Source organism: Pelodiscus sinensis, chromosome 2 (genome assembly GCF_049634645.1).
Source record: "Pelodiscus sinensis isolate JC-2024 chromosome 2, ASM4963464v1, whole genome shotgun sequence".
NCBI classification, from domain to species: Eukaryota; Metazoa; Chordata; order Testudines; family Trionychidae; genus Pelodiscus; species Pelodiscus sinensis.
The window spans coordinates 115,428,514-115,451,042 of record NC_134712.1 but is presented as its reverse complement, the minus strand read 5'-3'; the positions used below and the strand labels follow the sequence as shown (position 1 = coordinate 115,451,042).

Sequence of the window (22,529 nt, the reverse complement as noted above, 5' to 3'; positions counted from 1 at the left end):
CATTTTCAGTAGCTCTGATTGGATTTGTTTTGCAGATTGCAGATCTGGGAGTTGCCTGCTTTAAAAGCTGGAGTAGACTGACCAAAGAAGAGACCAGTCGGCAGAGGAAAATCAAAAGCACTTCCAAGAGCACATCCAGGGGCACTGCTGGCACTCTTTTCTATATGGCCCCGGAGCACTTACTCTCCGTTAACACAAAACCCGTGGAGAAGTCAGATGTTTACAGTTTTGGCATAGTTCTCTGGGCAATTTTTGCCAACAAAGAGCCATATGAAAGTACGTCACTTGGAATACGCCTGTATTGCTAAATGAGTTTGCTTTGAGGAAGCTATACAATTTAGATTTCTAATATTATCATATAACATGGGTGGGGAACCTCAGGCCTGGGGGCCAGATGTGACCCCCAGCTTGCCTGGATCCAGCCGCTGAGGTTCAGCCCCTCCTCCCCTGCTTTGGGGAGCCTGTGCTGGTGCTCCGACCTCCTTCCCCCCACTGCGATGCTGGTGCACACAAAATCTCATAGCCCGGGTCCCCTAGACTCTGGTGTGCAAGGGGAATGTGGGGAGTGTCTTTCTGTTTCTCAGTTGGTCACCATGTCAATTAGGGATTTTTTTTGTGTGGTCCTCAGCTGATTTTTATGTGAGCCAGTGGCCCCGACCCAGAAAAGGTTCCCCACCCCTGACATAACATTTGCAAAACACCCTATAAGTGTTAAATAAGTCCTTCCCTTCACTTCTAATAGTGTGTATTCAGGAATCAGTGACCAGTACTTAGTCCAACTGCACCAGTACTGCCCTTTCACTGGTGGACAAGGGTATGTAGATTGAATTGATGGAACTAATTGAAGTTTATTCCTACTTGAAGTAGTGATAACCCAGATTAGCTCTGTCAGTGCAAACAATGGCTTGCTTTTGTCTATATTTAAAGGTTTACCATTGATGCAACTACACAATTGTTGGCCACTGAGTGCTAAATGAGGATTATTTCCAAGTGTAGGCAAGGCCTAAATAATCCTCACAGTGCACCTACATTGTCGTTACCCTCGTTTTACAGAGGGGAAATGGAGGCAGATAGGTTAAGTGACTTGCCCAAGTTCATGGAAGGAGTCACTGTGAGGACCAGTAGTAGAATTTGTAACATCCATAAAACACCTAAGATCAGTTCCATTATAATATAGCACCTTTTACTTTTCCATACTGTATTTCCTTTGAGAATTTTCTGTGAATGTTAGTGAATATTGGAAATTCAGAGCATTGCTTTGAAGTAGGTTAGGATTGGCCATCAGCTTCCTCACCTATTTATCCAGTGACACTCATACCTGAACTACATTATTCCTGCTATAGCAAATCTGGATCTCATCTGAGCAGAAACTGACAAATCTACCATACTGTGTGGTGGTTCTACATGATGTTGACAAGTAACCACTAAGCTCCTATTACTTGGAGGTTTGGTGAGAGCTGAAAGCAGTACCTCTCGTTAGACCGCCTTCTCGTAACTGGTCACACATTTCTCTGAATGATAAAGCTGGTGTTCATTTCTGAAATACCTCATCCCCAGGCATTAGTGATGATGCTCTGTCATTCTGAAATCCAGACTGATTTCAAATTTGAAGAACCATGTCCATTTTAAACTCTTGTGTTCCCTTTCACTGAGGCCTTGCTTGATTAGTAAAAGCCTAGAATCTGCATGAATATATAAAATGGGAACGCTTGCTAGTAAAATGACTGGTTTCTGCTAGATCCCCATGTGTCACAGATTCTACTAAACTATTAATTCCTAATTCAGTATTAATACTATTATTAATTCAGTATTAGGAATGTTAAATATCGGTTAATTGAATTGTCAATTAACCTCATGAATTCTTATTGGTTACTTGACTATCCTATAGTCCCCAGAGTGGGTCTGGCAGTCAGTGCGCTCCGGCCCACTCCCAAAGAGCCTATTGCCATTCCGCACTACTACTTTTGTATCAGAGGCAGCAGGATGAGGTGCCAGGTGGGAGCTAGTCTGTGAGGGGAGCCAGACCTTGCAGACCGGCTGCCTATCACTCTGTGCTGTGGCCTCTGATAAAGAGGCAGCAGTACGAGGTGGCAGCAGTCCCTGTCTGGGTCGGATCTGAGCTCCAAGGCCTGGTGCGAGCCAGAATGGAGCCGAGCTTCCTGGCTCCTAATACACTTTAAATGCAGAGCCACAGCAGGGGTAGGTCCCTATCCTGACAAAAGCTAGGACTGAGCTGGGTTGCTGGTCAGCCTGCTAAAAAATGTACTGGTGGCGGGAGGAGAGAAAACTGCATGTAGTCTATAGCATTAACCTATAAGCTTTTGCTTATTGGTTAATCAGTTAATTGATTACACGATTACATCCCTATTCTGTATAGCTCTCTTCCCCACACCAATGCCACCTTTGTTTACATTTTGTTCATTATCTTTTTATTACTCTCTTTCTCACTCCTCTCCTTCTACATATTTCTGTTGCATCAATCACATTTTATCTGCGGGGAGGGGGGTGATAACCTCATTTTGCCATATTGATACTACACTCAACTTGACTATACTGTATGACACACTGCATTAACTGCCTGTTACAAACCTGTTTGTGCTGAAACCTGTACCAGATACTAAATACTGACTGGGCCATATTTACAAAAGGAAGACGCAAGTTTTACCTACAACATTTTCACTTAGACCTGCTCTGCTCTTACAAGTTAGATCACATTGCTATGTGAAAATTCTAAGCCCCTGATTGACATATGCCAGCTTAACTCCCAGTGTAAACACAGCTATGTTGATAGAAGAATTCTTTAATTGATGTAGCTACTCTTGGTCAGAAAAAACTTCTGTGAAGGTAGGTTGCACTTACGCTACACAGTTATATCTGGTTAGCTATAGCAGGTATCGTCTGTATAGTGTAAGCATATCGTTAGAGTGTTATGTCCAACAGTCTTGTGTTTGCTCACTGAACACCTACTTCTCAGTTATGCTAAGTTCTTCCAGTTGGGGCCAGAGAAACCTCCAGGAGAATCCGTCCAGTGCAGTGGACCTCCTGGACTTCTGGAGAGCTGGCTTAAGGGATCCTTGCCAGACTTGCTCCCATCCTTAGCACAGAACGCCATGGGAAGCCAGAGAGATGTTGGAGCAGACTAAGAGCTGCTCCAGCTTTTATTGGTGGCTGACTAGACCCCTGAACAGTCCCAGAATACAGGAACAGTAAAATGGCGTAAGCTGCCTTTGGAGCCACACATCTCTGTTTTTCCTCCAAACACCAGAACAAAACAACTGAGAATCAAGCCCTGGAGGATTCAATTGTGCATCCCTAACTCATATTGCATAGGAATCACTCATCTAAGTAAGCCCTAGTGAACTCGTTGTAAATAATACTCCACATGAGTAAAAGTTTCAATGTCAGAGCCATAGAGTAAGCATTTTCATGTGTCAGCAGATTTGTGTATCTGGGGGCATTTTCTGTTTTTACGGACACAAAGAAACCATCTCCCATTCTCCATTTTCCTATGAGTTGATCCTTTTATGGTAGCAAAACCTTGTGATTAGGCTTCTGATCTGAGATTTTGTTTTTCAGATGCTATAAATGAAACACACATTTGTTTTGGCATCATGAATGGGGACAGGCCGAATACAGAAGAAATTAAAAACACATGTCCAAAGGAAATTATCGACCTAATGCAGCAGTGTTGGCAGCAAGAGCCAAAGAATCGGCCAACTTTTGCAGGTAAAACATTGCTTCAGAATTACTTTTATTTGGACGTAGCCAGTGTTGATAAAATATGGCAAAATGAACTTGATTCTTCCTTTGAGAAAAATAATAATTTTTGTTTGTAACAGGTTTTTGTGTCTTAACTAATTTTTATTTTGAAAATAAATCATACACAGAAGTTATGTCCATGACCTGAATTCAGAATAAACTTCAGGCAACATCACATCCTCTGTAGAAATACATTGACACATCTTCATTGACTTCAGTGGAGCTTTGTTGACCTACCTCAACTGAGGTGCCGTCACCCTGTTTGCACCATAGGGTGACTCCTGTTTATAGTCACAAAAAGCTTGATATTAGAAGATACCAGTATCCCGGAAAAACTCTGCCAGGTCCAAGGAACGTCTCTGCTCTTCCGCTTTTTTTTGTGGAAGAGCAGACACACTATTTCAGAAACCCTGTCTTCCTCCTCCCACGAGAAAGAAGGGCTCTTCCGAAAGAGGAGGCTTTACCGAAATTTGGCCCAGTGTAGAAGGGCCAACTTTCAGAAAAGCCTCTTCCAAAAAAACTATCAGAAAAAGGTATGCAAATTGCAGAATGCTATTTGTATACCTTTTTATTGATAAAGCCCTGTAGTGTAGACATAACCTGGAGCTAGCTACCTAATTCTCCTTTAGTAGCGTCAGTCAATAGAGAGGTTTTTCCATTGACTTGAATGGGTTTTGAATGAAGCTTCTAGCAAGAACCCTGTATGGATACAAATTTCTACCCGCGGATGCACATTTCCATGCATAGATATTGGTATCCACTGAACCTCAGGGCTCGACTCCCAGGAAAGGAAAGGAATGTGGTGCTGCCACACAACGCCAGCAGCTCCTCCCAGCCATGTAGCTGTACTGTCAGCTTCTGCTCTTTCTTCTTGGCCCTTTCTTCCTTATCCTCAGTACGCTGGTGACTAAAACATAAAAGCTACTGCATCTAAAAGTATTAGTCCTAGGCAGCAGTACTGATACTTCAGGCAACTGTTTGATTTGCAGTGTGCGCAAGCTTAAAAGTTCATTGCACAAACATGCACCCCTGAATTTATTTATTTAGCTCTTAAGTACCCTGTTAGGGGCATACTTGATATCCCATTCTCCAACCTGCATATTCTACTGCTAATATACCAGGGCTGTGTCTACATTGGCACCCCTTTCCGGAAAAGGGATGCTAATGAGACACTTCGGAATTGCAAATGCCGTGGGGGATTTAAATATCCCCCGCGGCATTTGCATGAACATGGCTGCCGCTTTTTTCCAGCTTGGGGTTTTGCCGGAGAAAAGCGCCAGTCTAGACGGGATCTTGCGGAAAATAAGCCCTTTTCCAGAAGATCCCTTATTCCTACTTGAAAGTAGGTCTTATTTTCCGCAAGATCCCATCTAGACTGGCGCTTTTCTCCAGCAAAACCCCGAGCTGGAAAAAAGCAGCAGCCATATTCATGCAAATGCCGCGGGGGATATTTAAATTCCCCGCAGCATTTGCAATTCCGAAGAGTCTCATTAGCATCCCTTTTCCGGAAAGGGGTGCCAATGTAGACACAGCCCAGGTCTGTACAAGTACTGTGCTTCAATTTCTCCCCATCAGTAAAATGGGGGCAATGATAAAACACTTCATAGAGCAGATAGGTATTATTATACAGCTGTTATGAGGAGACTCAGTCAATAGGACCGTTCATGGAGCAAGGCACTCCATTTGGGATATGGTTTGTACATGAGGTGCTTTGCAAATTTTGTCTGCCTGTGGCCCAGGTGAGATAAGGGGGATGAATGAGGGGAAACGCTTCTCCCTCTTTTTGCATGCCCTGAAAAAGAGCCAGTCCCAAACTGCAGTCCTTGTGCTTGGAAGGGCACAGAAACCTGCTCTCATCCATGCATCATAGAGGGGATATCCGAAAGAATAGGGGTCCATCATACAGCTGATTATGTGGAAAGGGTATGTGTCCTGGGAGCCACCTGGTATCCAGAGCTCTGTGGTTCTAGAAGCTAGACAGAATTGTAGCATTGTCTTGCTAAGACACTATAGAGTACAACATCGGAAGCAAAGCCTAATGGTGTTAGAGGACCTGGCTATCACTCGCTGTCTTTGTTGACTTCTGTCTTATTGAAGTCATAGCCTGTGCAGGCTTTACAGTTGAGCTGGTAGGTATAATTAAATAGTGGGTCTGTGGACCCACCCTGAGAAAGCTGCTACTGGGCCAATCTGGTTTGTTTATTTACTGGTTCCACAGCCACGGTGCCTCGTGGCTTCCATAAGCTGCAGTTTGCCATTTGTAGCGACGGGGAGCTGCAGAAAGTAGCATTACCTGGGCTGCAGCTTCCGGTGGCTCCCCTTGGCTGCAAATGGTGAACCAAAGCCAATAGGAGCCATAAGGCTTTGTGGCTGCAAAGCCGGTAAGTAAACAAACCAGAGTGGCCTACTAGGTGCTTTCTCAGTGTGGGTCTATGGACCATTTTGAGAAACACTGCTTTAAAGAGAACAAACATTCAGTTCTTATTATGTTCTTTTAAGACTAAGCCAGCCCTGCTAATATTGCTTACATTTTTATGAGCCCACACCTGTTTATAAACGTATGTAATTAACTGCTTAATGTTTTGGTGGAAGCAAATTAAGCAGCACAGTCATTTATATTTGCCTTTTAAAACTACTTTCCCCAAATCTTGCTTTCTTGCAGAAATTAGTCAGACATACAAGCCATTTTACCATGAGCAAATGGAAAAAATTGTTGAAGATGATGTGAGAAAGATAAAAGTAAGTAGCATTCCATGTGCTTCCTAGCATAACTTGTAAGTTTAAAACAACAACAAATGCATATGCCCGGGGCCAGATTCTAACACCCTTACTCACACTGAGTAATACTTTATTCAACAAGTACTCCCAGTGATTCCAATAGGTCTGCTCGTGGAGTAAAGTTCTACTCAGTGTGAATATGGGGGTAGAGTCCAGCCCATGTTAACTGTATAAAAGCCCTGTAAACTAGATTCTGATTGCCAGTCAATAGAACTTTTCTCTGTTAGAGGTCCTGCTGAAATCACATTTGCATTCATTTTATACTAGTGTTACTCCATTGACATTAAAATCAAAAGAGACTGTTGAGCCAGCTATTCAACATGAGTTAAGGTGACAGAATTGCAGTGTTGTCTTCAAGTTGTCATTGTCAAGTCCAAGTCGAGTCTCAAGTCACTACAGTTCAAGTCTCAAGTCAAGTCTCGAGTCCCTAAAGTTACTTTCTATTCAAGTCTCAAGTCTTAATTTAAAAAATGTCAAGTCACTTTTGTACAAGCCATCAATATCGATATCGGCATTTTCAGACAATTTTTTCACCAAGTCGATTTAACAAAATGAGCAAGTCTCAAGTCGAGTCTCAAGTCACAAACAATTAACCCGAGTCGAGTCTCAAGTCGAGTCACCTATGCAACTTAAGTCAGACTCAAGTTCAAGTTGTGGGACTCAAGTTGAATTGAGTCCATACTTTGAGGTGCTACTGCTGAATTTTTTAAATACTTACAAGTTACTATATGTTTATATAGTACCTAGCACAGACAGGACTGAACCTGGCTGAGATCTGTAAGCACTACTGTAATCTTAAAAAAAATAGGAAATGCAAAGTTTTGAGTCCTCCCTCAGCTATAACTTGATTCCCTGTTCCTCTCTCTGGATGTAGCTTGCAAACTGTTGTGCAGAAGGATGGCTTTCCTGAATTGAAATAATGATGAAAGCCAGTTTAGTTTCTGACACATGCTTTGGGCCAGATTATGGAACCCTTAGTTACAAACTGGAAAGCATTTACTCATTGGCGTAGTACTACTGACATCAGGGGCCTGATGGTGTGGGTGAACAGCAAAATGAAAGTATAAATTATATAGAGGCAACAGGGACTGGATCCCCTGATATTTAAAATTAATATGTGAAAGTGTCCCTATATTGCTGCTGTTCTGCTACACAGCCATGTTTTATGAAGTACTTTCCCTGACCCTGAAATTACAAGGTGAATAATTTAAAATTTTCTGCTTTGGAAAATCCATACAGTGACTTTGAAGATGTGTCCAGTACCCTTTGACAAGACAGTAGAGCGTTGCAAAATAAAGTGGACAAAACACACAATAAGTATTCTACTGGAAATGATTCTACCACCCATACTAATTCTGAGTAGTAAATGCTTTATAATTATATTATGGGGCTTTTAGGTGCTCTCAGTCAGGACTGTGCTGGGTTCTGCACAAACACACAAGAGACAATCCCTGCGCTGAAGGGTTTAGGGTCTAAAGACAGAAACAGGAAGTAAGGATATGACATGCAAGCAGATTAATATGGTTATGTATTGGTACAGCTTTGTTACTTGTGTTGTAGCCTTTTACTGTTTGATTTTAGAGTAGCACCACTCTCTGCAAATATTCCCTTTGAAATCAGACAAGAGTGGAATATGCTGCATTCCTTACCAATGAGCCTTTTCCTGGAGCAAGATACTACACAATTACATCAAAGAGAAGTCTGAAATGAAGTTTTTAACTTTGACTATTTGAGATCAAGATGCATTTACAGGAAGAGGTTGTTGTTGGTTTTTAGATTGTGAAAGACTTCCTGGTAAGAAAGTAACTAATGACTTCCTGAGTGCAAATAAGAGCAAGAGGTCAAGTCCATAATCTGGTAAAACTGCACTTGACTTCAAGTTTTACTTTAGCAAGGACATTAAAAAGGCATCAATGACCAGAACATCGAAGTGCCAGGGTAAAAATGATTATTCCTGGGGCCCTGCAAAATGAAGACAAGGGTTTGAAAAGATGAAAGTGCAGTGAAACGCTATGAAACATTCCTTCCGAGGTGCTGCACCAAACTCCCTGTCGTGATATCCCACACATAAACTGTTGTCCAAACAAGGCCATAGCTATGGATGTTTTTTTCCAGTTAAGCTCCACATGTAAGCACATAAAATAGGGCATGATTTTGCTACCTTTACCTTAAACAGCACCTTACTCTGCAAACAGTCCTACTGATTGCAGTGTGATAAAACTGGAAGTAAAGCTGAGAGTTGGAACCAGTGCAGTGAGTCACACCGTCTAGTCTAGTGGGATTACTCATACATTAAGGCTATGTCTAGACTGCAGGCTTCTTTCGAAAGAGGCTCTTTCGAAAGCATCTTTCGAAAGAGCCTCTTTCGAAAGATCGCGTCTAGACTGCAGGTGGATCTTTCGAAAGAGCAATCCGCTTTTTCGAAAGAGAGCACCCAGCGAGTCTGGATGCTCTCTTTCGAGGAAGCCCTATTTACATTCAAGAACGCCTTCTTTCGAAAGAGGAACTTTCGAAAGAAGGCGTTCTTCCTCATGAAACGAGGTTTACCGCCATCGAAAGAAAAGCCGCGTTCTTTCGAAATAATTTCGAAAGAACGCGGCTTGAGTCTGGACGCAGGGGAAGTTCTTTCGAAAAAAGGCTACTTTTTTCGAAAGAACCCCTGAGTCTGGACACAGCCTAAGGCAGTAGCCAGTGTGAGTAAGGGTGCAATTGGGCCAGATCAGAGAATCATGCCTGATATTTATATAGTAATAATTCCTGCCTTCCTGGAAAGCAGATATTGCTTGTTTATAAACTTAACCTCCTTGGTAAACAATCCCTGCAAAGTGATGGCATAAGTATTCCCCCAACAAAGAACATGATAGCTGTGCAAGCTGTTCACTTGGGCCACTCGTTGTGAGAATGCATTTTGTTTCTACAGTGCAGTAAAGATGCTTCCTTTGCTTAAGCTTTCACCTGCTGCTTGATTTTTTTCCTATGTACAGAAAGTGTACCCTGGGCCATCTGAACTTGTGAAAAGGATGCAGTCTCTTCAGATAGACTCTGTCGCAGAACCTCCAAATGATGAACATGCACAAACAGGTGACTATTACCAGTCACTTTTTAACACCTTATTTCATATTGCCTGCTGGGGGTAATATTGGGGACAAATAGAATGAATTTTATTATTATTATAGTAAAGCTGTTACAAACAGACCCAATGGTTCACAACTCAGGAGAGAATCTCGAGCACTGAATAAAAACATCCAATTTATTTGCTCTTCAAACATGCAAGTCACAAAAACATTATCCTTTAATTGTTCTTTCCACACTCATCTTTTTGGGGGGAGGGGAGAAGGTTATTTTTAAGCTACTGTGATTTTGTCTTACGACACAGAAAGTATATTCTCTTTCCATCTGTATTTCATGTGTTTTATACTTGATTTGTCCATTGTCACATTATTAAATAAATTACATGTTCACATTGATAACATCCCTCAACCTGCCCTCTGTTTAGTCACAGAAACTAATGTTTGCTTGATTTGTAGGCTTCAATTGCATAATATCCGATTTTGTAGTAATCTCCTTTTCTCAATCCAGCCTTGTCAGTGCCCTGAGAAAAACTAAAGTGAAAAAATAGAATGTGTCACTTGATTTAAGATTTTTCTCCTATTGATTCTGCCTTGGACACCATGGGACTGGTAGTGGATTACTCCATTCATCTGTTCCTTCCTGTGTCACATATACTGTCATCCTGGATTGTGTTTCACAGCTGTAAGGAACTATATAGTTGTATAAAATTGTATGTGGCCATACCACTATGTCTGTAAGGAAAATGTATGTCTGTACTTCTTTCTCCGAAGTGCCCTGTTAGCAGGAGGTCAGATCTGTAGTGTTGTGTAACAGGCCCTATCCTGGAGTGCCCCCCCTCACGCCCCCTCCAGGTATGGTCTTTTCAGATGATTCCTCATGTTGGGAACCTGGCCAAGTTCTCCTTGTGTTGCACTCCTTCCATGGTCACCTCTATCCTTCAAATCCCAAATCATGACCACTATGACAGGTACATCATATATAGTCAACTCATATGTCTTCTGCTCCTCCTGGGGTCTCTCTGCCAAGCAGTGACAAACAAAAAGAATACCATTAAACCACTCCCACCCTTACGTGGCTTGTGATTTCAGTCTTTTTCTGGTTCTTGCAATCCTTCATCCTGGTCTCAGAATACTGACCAGCAGAGCTAATCTTCCCTCGCACATTCCCAGGTTTACTTCTCTTGCTCCTTTTTGCTAATCCTTTCTCATTCAGAGAGCATGTGTAAGCGGGGGAATGGTCCCGCTCTTGTGGGGAACTTTCCTGGCTTCTATACACCCCGGTGAAATGAACCAGCGAAAGGATCTGAGTCCCCGCTCCCACTTCCTTTACCCCACGGCTCCCTGATCCTGAGGGCTCCCCCTCCACTCTCCTGAGTAGCAGAGCCCTTGAAACCCCAACAAGGCTGGGCCCAGGTTTCCTGGGGCTTAATCCCTGACCTTGTAGTCACTAGGGGCAGGAGTTAGGGTGTCCCCACTCCGAGGTGCTCTCTTTACACTGCAGGCCTTCTTGGCCCAGTGACCACTTCATAAGGTTCAAAGCAAATACAATTTATTAAACATCAACTGATTAAAGAGAATAGAATAAGAAACAATGAGAATGGTTAAATGGGAACACACAGCCCTGCTCTGTAGCACAGGGACATCAACACAGCAGTCTGCAGAGTGTAAGGACAGTTCACAGTCTCTTCCTTAGAAGCCCTGGATGTGCTGCAAGGGGCTGCAGGCTGGACACGCTTGCACTGGCAGTGACCACACAGCCTCAGTCTCTAAGTGGCCAGACCCCTCTCCCAGTCCAGAGCCTTTCCCCACACTTTGCAGGTCCCAGTAGCTCACCACATCCAGCTGCAGGCTGTGCTGCTTGGCCAGTTCCAGCTCCTTGTGTTGTTTCTCTGTTCCTTTTGGCTTTCTGAGCACTGCCAGTCTGCTGCTCAACACAGGGTCTGCACTGCTTGGCCTGTCTGTGTCTGGTTCTGTCGCTGCAGGACTTCTTCTTGTACTCCTCTTTCAGCTCTCTGTCTTTGCAGGACCTCTTCTGCACACAGCTTGTTTGTTCAGAGACAGAGCCAGAACAATCCCCACTTACAACCTGTCAGTCAGGCTGAGCTGGAGTGTTGACTGCTTTCCATTGTCTCTGGGGTCTGTCAGTCTCATGAACCCTTCCCCTTCTGAAGCTGGTAAACCAAAAAACTCCCACAGAGTTTTAGTAAGGGGTAACAGTCCCCTTACACATGTTAGACTTCTTTCCTGGGCCACCTCCTCCAAACTGACCTCTCTTTCGCAGGTGTTCTCAGGAGGTACTAGCCGAGCTCTCAGGCTTCAGTTAATTCCTTTTCAGATGTGGCAATCTGAGAGGGTGCTCTACTTATCCCATGTCTGGCACCTTCTCATAGCCATTGTGGGAGATAGTTCACCAGGTCAGCACCTCTCCCCAGCAAGCCATCCCTCCCCCTCTGTCTGTCTGCAGCCGATCTCTCACTCTTTGTGACTCACCCTTGCTTCTCCATCACTGTTGTGATTTCTCCTTCCAGTGGGGGAGGAGGAAGAGAGGAGAAAGGAAGATGTCTCTTCTTCTGAACAGGCTCAGGTAGTCTTCCCATGCACTTCCCATGTGGCTGGTTGGGGAACATGGATCCATTCTGTGTCCCATGTTGTGGCTCAGGGACCCTCTGGTCAGCAGTCAAGGTCTGTTCCACCCTATAACTTGCTGCATTTCTCTGAGCTCTGTCCTAACCTTTGACTCTCCCTTCCTTCTCTGGGTCTGTCAGTCTCACCACTCCCTCCTCCCCGTGAGCAACTACAGACTGCACATCTCTGCTGCCTTCACACACTCCTCCCTCTTTCCAGGGAGTGACTGCAGATTTTCCCAGTAGCCCCCTCTGTTCCCTTTCCCCTCTTCCAGCTCAAAAAGTCCTCTGTAGCCTAATTGGCTGATTGGGCCCACTTGGCCTAATTCAGCTTTTAGAGGACCAATGTGAGATGCATATCCCATTGTAAGCAGGTGTACACCTCACACACAAACATGTAACGCAATATTAGAAAATCTAGTAAAAACTCCTTGAATGTTTTCTTCTGCTCAGACCATATCTGAATTAGAATACATGATCAGTCTTGTCATCTGCCCTGACAAACCCTCACCCCAAAGACAGGATAGGCCCAACTCATGCCGTTCTTTGGCAAAGGGAATGGATTTTAAAGTAGGGCAGCAGCAGGGCTACACTTTTAATGTGTAACGTACGTTTTCTTAAGAAATGCATTAGTATGTGGCAGCACCATGTTACAAATTCTCTCATCCTTTAAAAACTTTGGTGTGAATGTGGTGTTTGTGAAAGGTGCTAGACTGACAGCTTTGCAGATTAAGCACCTCTCTTTAATAGACACAGGGCAGCCAGTGGCAGTATAAGGGCATGTATATGCTTGTGTTTTTAAAAATCCAGGCTCTGAGGCTCCTGGCCACAGGTGTACAGTCCCAAGTTCATGCTATAGCAAGAACAGTTTAGACTCTGCAGCCTCCCGAGGCTTCTGTGCCCAGACTCCATCCTGAACCTCAGATTTATTGCCCAGGATTTAAAACTCAGTGTAGACATACCCTGAAGCTATGTCTACATTAGCGAGCTTACAGCGACACAGCTATACCAATGGAGCTGACCTGCTATAAGATCACTCATGTACCCACTCTAGGCTACCGCGAGAGAGCTCTCCCAATTAAAGCAATTAATCTGTTTAATATTTCCTTTCTTATTGGTTAAATTAAACTGTTCTCCCTAACTGCTGCACTAGCAAAATGGCTCAGGTGTAGTTATGTAATTAACAGAGAGTTTCCATTAGCAACTTCTGGTCCATGGAAAGGTTTGTGTTGAGCCAGGTGGGCCATGGGCCAAAAAATTTGAGAACCACTGTCCTAGAAATAGGTCAACATTCCATGTATCATTATTGATACCCTGACTATCCAGTCCCATACAAGCTTTGTGCTAATGCTTCAGTGGTCTTTTTGAGCCTCATTATTTTCAGTGATGCCCAGTATCAACAAGACAGTTTGCAAGCTCCATGTTGATGCTGTAAACTCCTTCAAATCTCAGTAGGGTTTCCTGTCCAGCCTTATACAGGCAGTCCCCGACTTACGCGGATCCGACTTATGTCGGATCCGCACTTACGAACAGGGCTTTTCTTGCCCCGGAGATCATGGGCGGCGGGTCGCCACCCGTGTCCTCTGGGGCGAGAAAAGCTTCTCCCGGTCCCCCTGGTCTGCTGGGGGGGTCCAGCAAAGCCACTGGACCCCCCCCCCCAGAAGACCAGGGACACCCGAGCAAAGCCGCCGCCTGGGCGGCTTTGCTCGTTTGCCCGGGAGCAAAGCCACCCAGGCAGCGGAACCCCCGCCACCTGGGCGGCTTTGCTCCTGTCCCCCTGGTCTGCTGGGGGGGTCCAGCGGCTTTGCTGGACCCCCCCAGCAGACCAGGGAGACAGGAGCAAAGCCGCACAGGCAGCATCCCGCCGCCTGTGCGGCTTTGCTCGGGGGCAAAGGAGCAAAGCCACACGGGCGGCGGGGTCCCTCCGCCTGTGCGGCTTTGCTCGGGTCTCCCTGGTGTGCTGGGGGGGGGAGCAGACCAGGATTTTGTTGCGGGACGCCTCGGGTAGAGCAGCTGGGGTGCTGCCGGGTTGGTCCTGTGGGAACCTACCGGGCAGCGCCCCAGCTGTTCTGTCCCAGGTTCCAGAGTCAGCAGCTGTTGAAACTGATCAGGCTGATTCCAGGAAGCTGGGGGCAGAGCAACTCTGCCTCCGGCTTCCTGTAGTCAGCCCCTGGTCAGTTTCAGTGGCAGCAGCTGAATCTGGAGCCAGTTCCGACTTACATACAAATTCAACTTAAGAACAAACCTATAGTCCCTATCTTGTACGTAACCCGGGGACTGCCTGTACTACAAACAAGTAACATGGTAAAAAAACAGTTTTGACATATTTGTTCAGTACTGTGATGTTACAGAATGCTCTCAAGTAAGAGTTCTAAATTAGAATTCAAACAGTCCAATTCAGGCCTCAAGAAAAACTTTTGTTGTCTTTAAGAAAAGCTATGTGCCCCCATCAAAGGAAAGAATTTGTCTGTAAGGTTAAGGTGAAAATCATGGGCTTTCTTCCCTTTTTGCTCATAGACATGAAATGTTCTATATTAAAATGTATTCTCTGAATTCAAGAACAAGCCAGGCAGAGGCTATGTCTAAACTACATTCCTCTTTTGAAAGAGGAATGTAAATGAAGCTGATCAAAAATGCAAATGAAGTATAGATTTACAAATCTCACGCTTCATTTGCATAATCACGTGAGAGTGCTTTTTCAAAAAAGGGATTTTCGAAAAAAGAAACCACAATCTAGACGGGGTTTTTTTAAAAAAAAAAAACCCACCCTTTTTCGAAAGAACCCGTACACTTTTTCATTTTTTCAGGAGTACAGGTTCTTTTGAAAAACGGGGGTTTTTTTTCGAAAGAACACCATCTAGATTGCGGTTTCTTTTTCAAAAAAGTGCTCTCACACAGTTATGCAAATGAAGCGCAAGATTTGTAAATCCACACTTCATTTGCATTTTTGATCAGCTTCATTTACATTCCTCTTTCGAAAGAGGAATGTAGTTTAGACGTTCCCAGAGAGTGAAAATCAAAGTTTATTAAAAGTATAGAATGATACCTTCATGAAGGCTAATTTGAAATTTACCATGATAAGAACATTAAAAGAAACATGACTTTAGTTTAGGGTCATCGATTAATGGCAGTTAACTAATGCAATTAACTAAAAATAATTAATCGTGATTAAAATGTTAATTATGATTAATCGCACTGTTAAACAATAGACTACCAGTTGAAACACATTCAATATTTGTGAATGATTTTCTACAGTTTCAATACTGATTTCAATTATAACACAGAATACAAAGAGTACAGTACTTCCTTTATTTTATTGTTTTTATTACAAATATATGGACTGTAATATGATACACAAAAAATAATATTTTTCAATTCACCTCATATAAATATTGAAGTGCAATCTCTTTAGCATGAAAGTATAACAAATGTGGAGTTTTTGGGGGGTTACATAACTCCACTCAAAAACAAAACAATGTAAAATTTAGAGCCTACAGGTCTACTCAGTCCTACTTCTTGTTCTGCCAATCACTATGACAAACAGTTGGCTTACATTAACAGGAGATACTGCTGCCTGCTTCTTATGTACAATGTCACCAGAAAGTTACAACAGGTATTTGCATGACACTTTTGTAGCTGCCATTGTAAGATACTCACTGCCAGATATGCTAAACATTCATATCTCCTTCATGCTTCTGCCAACTTCCATAGGACATGCTTCCATGCTGATGATGCTTTTTAAAAAATAATGCGTTAATTACATTTGTGATTGCACTCCCTGAAGGAGAATTGTATGTATCCTGCTCTGTTTTACCCATTTCTGCCATATATTTCATGTTATATCAGTCCTGGATGATGACTCAGCACATGCTTTTTTTAAGAATGCTTTCACAGCAGATTTGACAAAATTCAAAGAAGGTCCCGGTGTAAGATTTTTCAAGATAGCTACAGCACTCGACCCAAGGTTTAAGAATCTGTACTGCCATCCAAAACCTAAGAGGGAGAGGTGTGGTGCATGCTTTCAGAAGTCTTAAAAGAGCAATGCTCTCATGCAAAACCACCATAAAAAGAAAATCAGTTTTCTGCTGGTAGCATCTGACTCAGATGATGAAAATGAACATGCTCAGTCCTTACTACTTTGGATCTTTATCAAAGCAGAACTCATCAGCATAGAAGCATATCCTCAGGAATGGTGGTTGAAGCATGAAGGGACATATGAATCTTTAGTGCATTTGGTACTAAATATCTTGTGACGCCAGCTACAACAGTGCCACATGAACAACTGTTCTTTGATTACACTGTAAACAAGGAGCAGGCAAGATTCTCCTGCAAATTATAATCAGACTTGTTTGTCTGAGTGATTGGGTGAACTACAAGTAGGACTGAGTAGACTTATAAGCTCTAAAGTTTCACATGGTTTTATTTTTGAATGCAAGTTTTGTACATCTACTATATAACTGAGGGTATGTCTACACCACCACCCTAGTTCGAACGAGGATGGTTAATGTAGGCAACCAGAGTTGCAAATGAAGCCCGGGATTCATTTGCAACTCCGGTTGCCTACATTAACCACCCTAGTTCGAACTAGGGTGGTAGTGTAGACATGCCCTGAGAGAATTTGTGTGTCCATCTGTCTGTCCATCTGTCTGTCTTTCCCAGGGTCCCACTCTTTCCCCAAGCCATGCCCATCTCTCCTCTCTCACTTTCACTGGGCTGGGGCAGGGGGTTGGGTTGCAGGAGGAGGTATGGGATGCCTGCTCTGAGAGGGGGCTTAGGGCTGGGGCTTGAACTGCAGGAAGTGGTTCAGGGTACAAGAAGCATGGGGTGCTTGCTCTGAGAGGGGAGACAGGGTTGGGGTGTAGGAGGCATTATGGGGTGTTGGTCCTTGGAGAGGAGTTGGGGGAGGGGTGCAGGAAGGAGGTATGGGATGCTAGCTGTGGGAGGGTCGGAGCTTGGGATACAGGAGGTGGTATGGGGTGCTGGCTACAGGAGGGGGCTGGGATTTGAAGTATGGCCTCCCACCGGCAGCACTTACCGCAGGTGGCCCCTTGTTGGTGGCACAAAGAGGCTGAAGCAGGCTCCCTGGCTGCCTGGCCCCACGCCACTTCCAGAAGGAGCCAACGCATCTATGGGGCAGGGGCACATGGCTCTGCACGCTACCCTTCTCCACTGGTCCTGCCTCTCAGCTCCCATTGGACACAGTTTCCTGTTCTTGGCCAATGGGACCTCCGGGAGGTGGTGCTTGCAGGCAGGAGCAACACATCAAGACTCTTGCTTCACACATACAGAGCTGCAGGGCTGTGTTGGCCACTCCCAGGAATAGGCTGGTGGCATGGGGAGAGGGCAAGCAGGGAGCCTGCCAATTGTGATCGACTGGGAGACTCTCCAAGATTCATTAGTTGATCGCAATTGGCCAATTAGTGACTATTGGCCTATAGGCGTCAATCCTGTAACAATGAAGTCACTGAGCTTTTGTCATTGATTTCAGTATGGTCAGACACACAGTTTACAGAGTGGTTTGTGATCATTCCAAATAAAGGTAAAATGTACAATACAGCATTATCTTTTCTAGAAGGGTATGTCTACACTAGCTCATTAATTCAAGCTAGGTAGGCAAATCAGGGAACCGGGTGTAGCCAGACAGAAACCCCCCTGTAACATCCATCTTTGCTTGCCTGGAGCATACAGGGCACACAGAACAGTAAAAGCCTTGAACAGGAGGCTCAGGATATGCAGGCTGCTGTGACCGTGAATGGCTGTAAACAGAGATATGCCAATTGCTGACCAAGAGCCTGCTGAGGAGTGCCCTTGACTCAAATCCCATATTGATACGAACACACAGCCGTCCGCGGGGGGAGGAATCTCTCGCCCAGTAAAAAAATATCTAGTACACATAATTTAGTTCTCTCTCTTGCAAGTGTAAATTAACTTGAAACTTGCTTGTAAGAACTGGTGCCACAAACGGACCAGTACAATTTGGAATCTTAGATAAGAAAGAGGATGCGGGCCCCCAGGGGTATAAAGATAGGTCCAGCAGCACATTTACTCTGAGTGTCAATCTACCATCTATCTGCTGGTCGGGTTTGGTGTTTGACCTCCCGAGGTTCCATGGGGACGCCCACCTCGTATTCATCTTTCCTAGGAATTGAGGGACCGGCCCTGGCCTGACATGCAGGAGTCGAGAGGCACAGAAAGGGGTAAAAATTGTACCTGGATGTGGTCCTTTGTCTTAAGTGTACACATAGATTTAGCGCTCTTTAAAGATTAAGCTGTCACTTGGTACCATTATTTCTATTTTCTATCTTTATTTTCTTTGTAACCATTTTTAAGATCTATACTTGCTAGCAGTTAAGAAAGAGAGCAATAGCCATTGTAACCATATGCTTTTATAAGTCTTTTTAATAAACCTGTAACTGTTTAAGTTTTTTTAACCTGACTCCTTCAGTTGCTGTAACAGAACCAAGCACAATTTAAAAGAACTTCAGCCGGTCATAAGGGACAGGTATAGGAAGAGCTTGGGCGTTTGGATTTGTGTCTCTCCCAGGTGACAGATCCGTTGGGGAATCTCTCAGTCTTTCCTAGGCTGCCCTCTGCGAAGGGATCTTGTATTCTAGCAGCTAAAATCTGAGATGTAATAGGCTCTTCCTATGGGCCCAGGGCATCTGTCAGCCTGTTGGCTGCCCTCTGCGACAGGACCCCAGTCCTAGCAGTAAAGTCACGGACGTTAAACCTTTTCCCCGCGCCCGCGCGTACACACACACACACACACACACACACACACACATTTCCCTGACCGTCGGCTGACACCGGGGTTGCAAATGAAGCCCGGGATTTAAATATCCCGGGCTTTATTTGCATGTTCCAGTCCGGCCGCCATTTTTAAATCCCCCTTAGTCCGAATGAACTGCCCACGGCTACACGCGGCAGTTGAAAGTTAAAGTCCTCGGAGTAACAGTTAATCCGAACTAAGGACTTAGTTCGGATTAACTTTAAACTGCCACATGTAGCTGCGGGCAGTTAGTTCGGACTAAGGGGGATTTAAAAATGGCGGCTGGATGGGAACATACTAATGAAGCTCGGGATATTTAAATCCCGGGCTTCATTTGCAACCCTGGTTCCCTGATTTGCCTACCTAGCTCAAATTAACGAGCTAGTGTAGGCATACCCGAAGAGATTACCTTTGGTTGCATGTTATGAATTATTTACCTGCTTTTAATTTGAAGATGCTAGATGCTACAGTTCTGTTGTGGAGATGTAATTGAAAATGATAATTGTACCTTTACATTATGAGATAATTAAAGAATTTAATTTCCCTTCCATGCTGCAGATCAGCCCAATTCCCTACATAGCTCACCGAGTCTCATGACTGGCAATGTGGATGAAGCCTTGTTTGCTCCTTATCCGGAGAACCAGCCTGTTGAGAGCTGTGAGATCGCCTTTGAGGCCTCTCTGAACCTAGAAAGAAAACTACAGGATGAATTAAATTATCATAATTATGGCAGCCGGATGGATAATTCAGAAAGCCAGCCTCTGGTATACAGTGCTGAAAAGACAGAGGAGGAAAGAAGACGAAGGGTGTCCTTTGATCCATTTGCAAAGCCATTTGCTGCTCCACAGACGAATGAATCATATCTGAAAGCTGCAAATACAGGCTCAAAAGCCAGTCCCTATAGTAACATGACCAATTACAAGCATTTACAACAACCGCCACTACCAACACCAACACCATCCAGTGCAGCAACTCCAATATGGGAACAACAACCATACAATCCAAATGTGTTTGGGGCAAGGTCTGCAGATCTGATAACAGGATGTACAGAGGATCTGTATGGATCAAGTTCAGCCAATACATTTAGTCTGAATAAACCTCCTGTGCCTGAATCTGGCCTACACCAGCAGCCAGAAGCATTCACATCTTGGTTTCCAAAGAGCCTAAATACAGAGCCAGGTAGGTGAAATATCTGTCTTATTTTTTGTCTAAAACACCAACAGTACTGCTTTTGTTGTCTTCCAGAAATAAGATGGCCACTGATCATTTTGCATCTCCCATACCAACAGGCAACAGATTTCTTACTCTCAGAACATAGTGCTGGTAGCAAAGCCTATGATATATTATGGTGCACTGCTCTTTCTTTTCCTGACATCTTTATATAATTTCAGTTCATTAAAGATCTCACATCCCCTCCTGCAACCCCAATCCTTTACCCCAGACTCCCTTCTGCACCCAACCTCCATCCCAGACACTGCACCTCCTCCATTAATACCATCGAAGAGTACACCCTTGACCACTTACCAAATTCCTGAAATGTCAAAATCCCCCATCAAAAATTATTGCCCATCCCTGTCCTAGATGCTGGATTTTCCTAGCATGGCATTCCTTTTCAACACTTTACACAAAGAAAGCATGGGTGCCAGAGCTGACAGAGAATGCAATAAGATTTCTTTCTGTCAAAGTCACATTGTATGGGGAGTCTACAATTGCTATCTACATCAGCATATTGATTGAAAGGAGTTTGTGAAGGTTGGTGTTGTCACATCTACAAGTGGAAATTGTTCTGTAACAGTGTTAAATATTTGGATAGAAAGAAAAGAAACTATTATTGGGAAGCCACGCAATATAGTGGAGAAAGTACCCGACTCTGGGGGATGGCCACCCAGAGATTTGGTGCGTGGTAAGCACAATGGCCTGCTGTGCCCTAAAGCACCCTATGGACACTGTTGCCATATGGTAAAAAGTCCATGCTTAGCGTTTCAAACAGCAGTATATCAGAGGGCACTACAGAAGTTAGTGCATGGAAGTGGGGTCTACAGGGTGACCCCATGCTAGCGGGCTATACGTTCACAGACTGGCTTGCCGTGCACTCAAGCTCCATATAGGCAAACCCTGACAACCAAATCACCTACCAGCTCTTCCATTTACTTGTGCTATCTCAGGCTGGAGTTTTCAAATTTGTGTACCTAAAATTAGGTACTTAAACCCATATCTAGACTCTAATCCTGCACTGGGATCTGCTAGCAAGGAATCCCATAGGTCACGCTAGCACATTGAAGGCTCTGCACAGATGCAAGATCTCCACTAGAAGATCTTAACACTGAGTCAGGTTGTTAGGCACTTCACTAAACTATGATGTGTTTAAAATATTGGATTTTTTTTTAAAGCTTCTTAGCTTTTTGGTTAACAGCACTCCTCCCTGCCCTGTGTATTAGGAGCAGTAACCAAGTTTTGATACTGTTATAAATATTACAGCTGTTTTGAAGTACTTATGCCTTTGGGCTTTTGATTACCAAATAGTTTTGGCATTTCTGTGTTTTGTAATTATTCAGGCAAAATGGAATCCAATCCTTTTAAGAAGGGGAATTTTGCATACAGTTCTACTATACCTGTACATCACAGAATAAACACAGGTAAATGCTGTAGCATTGATATTTCCTAACGGCTAACGTGATATGCATGCTAACCTTATTTCAAAAAATTCTGACCAGCTTTACTAAAAAGTGAAACTGAAATCTCTAACCTCTAAAAACTGTGAGACACCTTGTAAAACAAAGAGGTTTCTTTAAGACATCATGTAGATGTGTTATAAAGTGCAGGGAGAAAGCGGGCAATTGCCTCAGGGGCTAGAGATTCAAAAGGTTTCAGGGCTCCCTCCTGCCACCACAGTGCCACACTGTCCAACATGTTCTGGGCAGCTTTGAGGGCTGGCTGTGAGGGCAGGGGGCCCAGCACAGTGTGCTCCAGGAAGCACTGAGGGCTGGCTGCCCCAATCCTTACCCCTTCCACCCAAGGCCTGCCTCTTCTGGGACTGCAGAGCCATCCCCCCTACCTTGCCCAGGGGCCTGGTAAGTCTGTTGGCTCCCCTGCAGATATATGAAGTGTCATGGCTCTGAGCAAAAACTTTAAAAACAACAAATAGTCTGGTAGCACTTTAAAGATTAACAAAATATGTAGATGGTAACAAAATATGAGCTGAGGGTATGTCTACACTACAGAGTTTTGTCGGAAAAACAGCTTTTTTTCCAACAAAACCTGAGTTATGTCCACACTGCAATCGCATCCTTCCAAAAGTAAATTGAAATAACAGAGGGGTTTTTCCAGGAATCCTCTTTCTACGAGGAACAATCCTTTCTCCGAAAGAGCTCTTTTGGAAAAAGGTGTGTGTGGACAGAAAGAGGAAGTTCTTTCAAAAGAAGAGGAAAGAGGAAAAAGCACAGGTGCCCTGATGGCCACTCCATCCATAGTAATCATATAGCATCCTGTCAGTGTGGACACTATCTTTCGAAAATGCAGATCACTTTT

The 22,529-nt window shown here is 44.0% G+C and overlaps 1 protein-coding gene across 5 annotated transcripts in view; it reads left to right on the top strand.

The window, feature by feature from the left end:
* The window catches only part of RIPK1 (receptor interacting serine/threonine kinase 1), a 48,421-nt gene that overhangs the window by 21,365 nt on the left and 4,527 nt on the right, over positions 1-22,529 (top strand). For 4 of the 5 annotated variants that reach the window (XM_014581443.3, XM_075921324.1, XM_014581441.3 and 1 more), the window contains 6 exons: positions 36-276; positions 3,577-3,726; positions 6,422-6,498; positions 9,522-9,618; positions 19,560-20,180; positions 21,557-21,637. In XM_014581443.3, coding sequence (XP_014436929.2) covers positions 36-276; positions 3,577-3,726; positions 6,422-6,498; positions 9,522-9,618; positions 19,560-20,180; positions 21,557-21,637 — 1,267 coding nt within the window. The remainder of the gene's footprint in view (positions 1-35; positions 277-3,576; positions 3,727-6,421; positions 6,499-9,521; positions 9,619-19,559; positions 20,181-21,556; positions 21,638-22,529) is intronic. The other variant, XM_075921325.1, reaches the window with a different exon arrangement.